The 8,638-nt window shown below is 39.5% G+C and overlaps 2 protein-coding genes across 2 annotated transcripts; both read right to left on the reverse strand.

The window, feature by feature from the left end:
• Window positions 1-295: 295 nt before the first annotated feature.
• LOC119691118 lies at window positions 296-1,786 on the reverse strand. The gene has a single exon (XM_038107690.2). The coding sequence runs from the start codon at window positions 1,784-1,786 to the stop codon at window positions 296-298; it is 1,491 nt and encodes a 496-aa protein (XP_037963618.2).
• Window positions 1,787-1,838: 52 nt separating this feature from the next.
• On the reverse strand, window positions 1,839-8,123 carry LOC125491321. Its single transcript, XM_048632959.1, has 3 exons — window positions 7,671-8,123; window positions 5,279-6,625; window positions 1,839-2,872 (listed from the first exon to the last, which is right to left on the reverse strand). The coding sequence occupies exons 2-3, from the start codon at window positions 6,276-6,278 to the stop codon at window positions 1,839-1,841; spliced, it is 2,034 nt and encodes a 677-aa protein (XP_048488916.1). The 5' UTR covers window positions 6,279-6,625; window positions 7,671-8,123.
• Between the last annotated feature and the right edge of the window lie 515 nt (window positions 8,124-8,638).

Here is an 8,638-nt window from a genome sequence, read left to right on the forward strand (position 1 = left end):
CAAGAAAGCTAGGCACAAATAGATGAGTAGGTAAATAGTTTAAATCACAATAAGTATAAGATATAACAATCAACATGCCGCCCACCAAAACCTTACATAAAGGTTTTACAAAATCTCTTAATCCTATTTACTTTGGAAGCAATTAATTAAAATTTCTGCAAAGTAAGCACACAATAAATTTAACTGGTGATAAAACTAAATAACGATTGACCATGCTTTTATGTAAAATTACTTAAAACTATCATGCATACCACTAATCATTTAAAAGTTCATCAAATTAACAGTCCACGTAATCTCACTCACAGTTCACTGGCAGTTCGCACAATTTCGTAACGGATCGCACTATCACCTTTCCACGACACTTGACACTATAGACTCGGCACGCGCCGTCTTGGCCGGGATGCTTCTGCACGACGCGGGCCAGGGCCCACTTGGCCGGGGGCAGGCTCTCCTCCTTCAGGAGCACGATGTCACCGACTTCGTATTCTGTGCTGCGTCTTTGCCATTTCGGACGATTTTGGAGCCGGGTCAAATATTCTACTTGCCATCGATGCCAGAAATGTTGCACTAATCTTTGTGTCAATTGCCATCTTGTTAATCGGTTCAAGTTGGTATCACATAAGTCAGGTTCTGGTACGTTTATGGGAGCTTCGCCGATCAAGAAGTGGCCAGGCGTTAACACTTCAATATTGTCTACATCCACGGTATCAATGGGACACAGGGGCCGGGAGTTTAGACAAGCTTCAATTTGACATAGTGTCGTCGACATCTCTTCGAAGGTAAGATTGTGATTTAAGGTTCTTTTCAGGTGGTATTTGACAGACTTCACCCCTGCTTCCCACAAACCACCGAAATTAGGGCTATAGGGTGGTATAAAATGCCACTGGGTACCTTCTTCAATGAGCATATCTTTCACATGATCTGGCATTTCTAAATTGGCTTCCTTCCATAGTTTTGTCAATTCCTTGTTGGCTGCCACAAAATTCGTGCCATGATCGCTCCACAAATGACTGCATTTTCCTCTTCTTGCCACGTATCTCCTGTATGCACCGAGGAATGCGTCTGCAGTTAGGTCTCCCACGAGTTCCAAGTGGATCGCCTTTGTGCTCATACAAATAAATATGCAAATATATGCCTTGAAACATTTCGTGCCTCTTCCTTTCGCCATTGATACATTGAGCGGTCCAGCAAAGTCTACGCCAGCGTGCAAAAACGGTCTCGTTGGGGTCACTCTGGCCCTTGGTAGATCGCCCATTATTTGCATTCTTTGAGCAGCTCTTTCCTTGGCGCACGCTAAGCATTTGTGAATATGTAACTTTACTATGCTCTTTACTCTTATGATCCAATAACGGGCTCTCAGATAAGCCATCATCAGTTGAATGCCTCCATGCATGGTCTTAATATGAGCATCGGCCACGAGTAAAGGAACCAGTGTGTTCTTGTGTCCCAAGATAATCGGGTGTTTTGTGTTCTCTGGTATATCTGCATTCCTGAGTCTACCGCCCACCCTGAGGAGATTTTCAGTATCCAAGTATGGAGTGAGTGATCGTAATGCGCTCGTGGTGTGCACTGGTTTATTCTCGTTCAATGCGTCTATTTCCCTTGTAAACTCTATTTTCTGTACTGTACTTATTATCTTTCGTAATGTTTCTTCCAACTCTTCAGTGGTAAAAGATTTTTCTGTATCGTTGTGTCTTTTGAAATTTAGAAATCTCCTGGCATATGTCACGACTCTTATCAGTTCTTGCAGAGTGTCATATTCTTCAAAGTTTGGTATAACGTCCATTTCTTGTGTTGCATGTATCTTTCTCTGTTCTTCTTCTGTTTGAGTTTTCGGTCTAGTGTATTTCTTTCTTCTGTAGCCACACTGGACCCTTCCACCATAGTGTGTTGGACACTAGTTCTGTTAGCATTAATCCTCTACTGGCTACATCAGCTGGATTGTTTTCTGATGTAACGTGATGCCATCTCTGGTTACCAGTGTTGTCTAGGATCTCAACAACGCGATTACTCACAAAGACATTCCAACGCGCAGGATCACCAAATAGCCATGATAATACAATTTCAGAATCAGTCCAGGCAAATATACGGCTACTGGGTATTCTGGTGGCCTCTTGAACTTGCTTTAACAATCTAGACAGCAGCACGGCACCACACAGTTCCAATCTTGGAAGTGACACTGGTTTGACTGATGCCACTCGACTCTTTGCTGCTATGATACTGGTCTCATAGTTGCCTTCAGCGGTTTCGACTCTCATGTACGCTACAGCGGCATACGCCTTATTGGACGCATCACAGAAGCCGTGAACTGTTGTGTTTTCTGCTACGGCTTCACAGGTATGTTGCCATCTCTTAATTTCAACTTCCTTGACATACTCTAAACTTTCTCTAATCATTAACCATTCTCTTTTTCTTTCAGGTTCCACTTCTTCGTCCCAGGAGACTCCATCGCGCCACAGTTTCTGCATGACTATTTTTACAGGAATGATAGCAGGTGCAAGAAAACCCAACGGATCGAATAGTCTTTGAGCTTCAGCAAGGATTTTTCTTTTTGTTATTGTTTCAGGAGGAGGAAGCAGATGCAGCTGATAGGTAAGTACATCTTTGATTCGATTCCAGGTCAACCCGAGCGCCATTATTGTTCCTTCTGTCTTGATATCTATATTTGTTTCAGAATTTATTTGTTGTGGTCTCAGTTGATTTAGTAGTTCTTCACTATTTGACGACCATTTCTTAAGAATGAAACCTGCTCTTTGTAATATTTCTGTTATAGTGATTGCTGCGTGAAGAGCTTCTTCTACATTGTCTCTCCCAGATATAAGATCGTCAACAAAGAAGTCTTCCTTTATTGTTTTAGCTTCCGCAGGAAAATCTTTGGGTGCGTATTGCGACGTATAAAAACGAAATGTATAATTTCACATTAATAACGTTCACAACATATAATGAACGTTACGTATAACAACAAAATCTATATTTTCATAAGGTATAAGATTCAATTGGTATAACGTACATTTTATATAATATCAAAATATATAATACTTACGAGGACTAATATCAATTCGTATAACATACATTACGTATATCGTTTAAAATATATACTATCATTTAGTATACAGTTCATAAAACATACTAACATACAATAACATAATTTGTGTTTAATTACCAAACACCGTCAAACCCCTTAGCACCAAAACCTAAAGATAGGTGCGACGACGAGCAAAGCGAGGAGGAGCGTGTTAGGTGCACATGTTCGTCGAAACCAAAGCGGAGCGCAGCGAAGCGGAGCGGAGCGTCTCCCCACATAGCGTCAATAATAATAATAATGTCAAAACCCCTTAGCACCAAAACCTAAAGATAGGTGCGACGACGAGCAAAGCGAGGAGGAGCGTGTTAGGTGCACATGTTCGTCGAAACCAAAGCGGAGCGCAGCGAAGCGGAGCGGAGCGTCTCCCCACACAGCGTCAATAATAATAATAATGTCAAAACCCCTAGTACCAAAACCTAAAGATAGGTGCGACGACGAGCAAAGCGAGGAGGAGCGTGTTAGGTGCACATGTTCGTCGAAACCAAAGCGGAGCGCAGCGAAGCGGAGCGGAGCGTCTCCCCACATAGCGTCAATAATAATAATAATGCCAAAACCCCTAGTACCAAAACCTAAAGATAGGTGCGACGACGAGCAAAGCGAGGAGGAGCGTGTTAGGTGCACATGTTCGTCGAAACCAAAGCGGAGCGCAGCGAAGCGGAGCGGAGCGTCTCCCCACATAGCGTCAATAATAATAATAATGCCAAAACCCCTAGTACCAAAACCTAAAGATAGGTGCGACGACGAGCAAAGCGAGGAGGAGCGTGTTAGGTGCACATGTTCGTCGAAACCAAAGCAGAGCGCAGCGAAGCGGAGCGGAGCGTTCCCCCCACATAACATCAATGATAATGAAAATACGATACGACAATCTTCTATACTTTTTGTGCATTATACATTATGATAATTATATCCGTTGTAGAATATATGTTATAAACGTTATATATTTTAAACGTTATGCATTTTAATCGTTATATCAATTGAAATTATACTTTTTGAACGTTATTCTTTACGAAATTATGTATTTAGTAATTATGCCTTTCGTTTGTTATGCCAGGCCTGTGTCACTCCGCGCGTGGGCGGCGCAGGCGCCAGCCTGGCGCCTGCCGCGTCGAGTGGGCAAATCTAGTCGGCTGCCGCAAGCGGAAGACGATACACGCGCGCGCTTTTTGTTCCTATTTCGTACTAGTTTATAAATGTCGTATTTAGGTATTTATTAAAATTTATGTATAGAAAAATGGACATAAAAAGAAAAAAAGCAGCAAAATACGGATCGTGATCCAAATTTAATTTTTTTTAGATTACCAAAAGATGCTGACAGGTAAAACTAATCTAAGTATTTTATTGATTTCTTCTACGTTCCTTATTTGAAATGAAATTAATACGAACTACAAACCCTTTTTTTCCCCATGTTGAACAAAGTCTATTCCAATTTTTTTTTAAAGTATTAAATTTACAGACACAACTACCTTCAAAATGTATTAATGAATCGATTATAAAATGTGAGCTGAGTGGGATTCGTGCTCAACTAAACTAAAACAGAACATCATGATCAATTTCATCTCAATATTATCACACATTATGAAGAAAAAAAACATTTTTTGACTGAAGTAAATGTTTTACGTAGATATAGGTACCTATCTACCTCTTTCTTTTACTTTTACTTCAAATAATAGATCTATGAATAGGTCTTTAACTATGAAATTGCCGTAGCTTCAACTAGTCATTTCCAATAGAAAATAAGTTTGGAATAGCTTTGTATTCTAAATTCAAATTATTTTGTTTTAATATCATGACATTCTTTTTACAAACTCAGTCCGTTGCTTAGTAAACGTTGAAGTCTGTGGTGCTGAGGCAACCCTAAGGTGGCTTCTTTTTCAATGCGTATAACCACGTATAACTTATTATGCACCGTAGTCCAGTGAAATAAGGCGCATATTCCCTCAAAAATAAATTGGTAGGTAAGTAAATAAAAACGTGTGCGGCTGGAGCGCGATCTAAATTAGATCTTATTGCTTATGGGATGGAGTCATATTTCTTTGATAGCCATTGCGAAGATGGACTTCTGTACCTGGTACTAGTTATTATTCTGTGGTTATGCACAGTGATCGTTATACTTAATAAATTTATATCATATGGGCGTATACCTTGTGAATGTTATACCATTCGTTTTTATACCTCGTATTACTTACCCAAAATCTTTACCTTCATCTTCAGCTATTTGCATTAAGGTTCTGACAGCAAGGAACGGTGCTGATGATGTTCCGAATGTCACTCGTAACAACCTGTAGTCCTTTGCCTCATCTAATGAGTTTGATCTCCACAGTATCCTTTGATAATCGGCGTCTTCTTCCGTTACCAGAACTTCTCGGTACATTTTTTGTACATCGGCAACCAGACATATGGGTTTCATTCTCCATCTTATGATGAGGTTTCTCAGATCTTCTTGTAAAGGTGGTCCTACGAGTAAATCATCATTGAGTGACACATTGTTTGTGCCCTTGCAACTTGCATCGAACACAATTCTCGTCTTTGAGGTGTCCTTTTCTGCTTTTACCACGGCGTGATGTGGCAAATACACAGCAGGTTTATCAATATCCTTTTGTGGTACTTCTTCCATATGGTTCAGTTCTATGTACTCTTCCATAACCTTTCTGTATTCTTGTTGTAGCTCTGAATTTCTCTCGAACCTTCTTTCCATCTGTTGTAGTCTTTTGAGAGCTATGTTTCTTGTTTCACCTTGTGTAGCTCTTGGCTTTTTGTACTTCATGGGTAATTTCACTATGTATCTTCCTTCTTTGTCTCTTGAGTGGGTTGTTCTATATATCTCTTCACATAATCTCTCGTCTGCTGTGAGTGTGCGCTGTTTATTTTCATCTAATTCCCACATAGATTTGAGCATGTCATCCATATCCACATCAAGGCAATGTAGTGAAATTAGTTGTTCATTTTCTTTCTGTACATCTACATTTCCAAACAAGATCCATCCCAGGCTTGTGTTTTGTGCAATTGGGGAGCCTGGTGGGCCTTTGATTACATCATTCTTTAATATCTTGGCATAGACTTCGACTCCCAGCAACATGTCGATTCTTCCTGGTTTATTGAAGCTGGGGTCAGCCAGTGTTATACCTTCTAAGTGTTTCCACGTTTCACATGGTATTGGTTTGTTTGGTAGTTGCGACGTTACACTTGTAGCCATGACGTATGCTCTCACGTTGATGTTGAAATTATTTTCAGTTCTTGATCGTAGCTCTATTTGTACGGCATGGTTGATTTGCGTAGTAGTTGAACCAACACCCTTTACAGTTCCTTGAACTTGTGTTCTTTTTAGTTTGAGTAGTTGAGTTGCTCTTTCACTTATTAGCGTTGCTTGAGACCCTTGGTCTATCAGTGCTCGTAGTACAGTAGTCTGGCCTGCCTCATTTCTCACTGGCACAAGTGCTGTTGCCAGTAGTGCTGTAGATTTTTTGCTCACGAAATGAGAAGATATTGCGACTTCATGCTCTTTGTCTTCTAAAATGTTGTCTTCATCCTCCACATCAGTGTATAGTGCCACAATCTTATCTGTTCCGGTGACGGATCGCTGTGATCGAATCCAGTGATGCCATCGATTAAATTTTGCCGTGTTTTAAACGACAATGCATTTCTGCTATTGTTATAATTAGGTACATTCATAAGTATAGATAAATCAAAATATAGGGTCAATAGTAAATGAAAGAGGGTCAATAGTAAATGAAGGATAATATATCAAACGACATTCGTTGTATAAAAAATTTGTCCACGGCGAACAGAAACAAAATTAGTTCTGATTATGTTCTGATATAAGACATTTAAATCTAGATTTTACAATGATATAGGTAATATCTGTGGGTCGTGGGAATAACGAGATAGATAGACTTAAAAAAAACTATTAAGTACTTAATTATTCATTATTTATTTAGGTACTTTATTTTCTAAAGTAACAAGAAACAAGAGCATAAAATTTAAAGAAATTCAGACAATGTACAAAGGCTAATTGCTAAAAATCCATTTCTTCCAGCCAACCCTTGATACTCGTAGGGGAAGAAGAAGATGTCATTAATCATCATTATTTCGTCTAAAATCGCTGCGGGTGCGAGAAATTCTTCTTGGTATACTGCCTAAGGTATAGGTACGCAGCTTCACTCACACCTGTAATCAAAGAAAAATAAAGATTATATACTTTACGGGTCTCTCGGGAAAATATTAATAAAATTACATGTCAGTATATGGGTAAAATTATTTGTCATATTTGTAACTTGGCAACACTAACCTGTAGTCACTGCAACTCGTTCTTCCAATTTTTCAAACGGAATTAAAGGCGCCTGAATACGTTATTCTTCCTGCATAAAAGCCAATATATCTAGTATTACTTTTCTTGCATCACTTTTCAGCGCTTTTGGCATTATTTCACCCAGAAAATCACAAAACAAATTAAATAACATAGCGTCAGCCTCTTCGCAGAAATTGACAACTCAAATCAAATAACGCACAGAGTATGAAATGAAGTTTGACAATGACGTCTCGTTAGTACACATTTTGACCACCGGAACAGATAAGATTGTGGCACTATACAAGGCTGCCTCTGTTGCATTTATTTGTTCCTTATTACCAGTGACATCTTGTTTAACTCGTTCGTGTAGAAGTGAATGATGGCGTTTCCGGCATATTTGACATGAGGTTTGCAGCTTGCAGTAGAATACAGGGTGCCCCGGTAGCAGACAGTTGTAGCATAATCCTTTGTCTCTAACAAATTCACTTCTGTTCGTGGGTGTCAGCTTAGCAAACTCTCTGCAGTGTGAAAGCGTGTGATTCTCTTTATTACAGAATACGCATGTTTTATCTTCTGTGCTTGCCACGTGGAATGTGCGTTCTTTAATCGGCTTTGGAATTGCCACGGTGAGCTCTAAAGTGTGAATTCTGCCTTCGAGAAACGTCAAGAACTCCTTGAATGTTGGTAGTTCATCTAAGCTTGCTGATGATGATGATGAGCTGACATGCTCTTCCCACTCCTTAGGAGTTTCAGTATCTAGTTTCTGTGTACATATGAATAACAAAACTGGATCCCATGTGCTTGTTGTTATGTTCAAATTCTTCAACCCGCTCAAACATTCTCTTGTTATATCTAAGAAGACCTTCAGTTGAGTTGGGGACTGTGCTTGTACTTTCCTCTGCATAAATAAACGTTTTAAGATTGTGTTGACTATAAGTCGCTTGTGACTGTAGCGCTTTTTTAATGTTTCCAAAGCAGGTGCGTAGTCAATATGTTAATCAAGTCTTGCATGTCCGATTTTAGTGATAGGTAATTATCTTCACACTCGCTGTAGCTTTCATTCATAAAGTACGGTAAACATGCCCGTTCTTCTCTTTTGGTAGCTTTTAACAATGATGTGTGCGTGTTTTAAATGTATCCCAGTACTCGTCTATACATTGTATTCGTACTTTTAAATAACCAAGTGTTAATCTGGCCTTAGGCGCTTTCTTGAAGTTTGTTTGTGCCTTCTGAATTAAAATCGCAGTGTCCTCTTGTTGATCAATGAG

The sequence above is a fragment of the Plutella xylostella genome, chromosome Z (assembly GCF_932276165.1).
Source record: "Plutella xylostella chromosome Z, ilPluXylo3.1, whole genome shotgun sequence".
Lineage (NCBI taxonomy): Eukaryota > Metazoa > Arthropoda > Insecta > Lepidoptera > Plutellidae > Plutella > Plutella xylostella.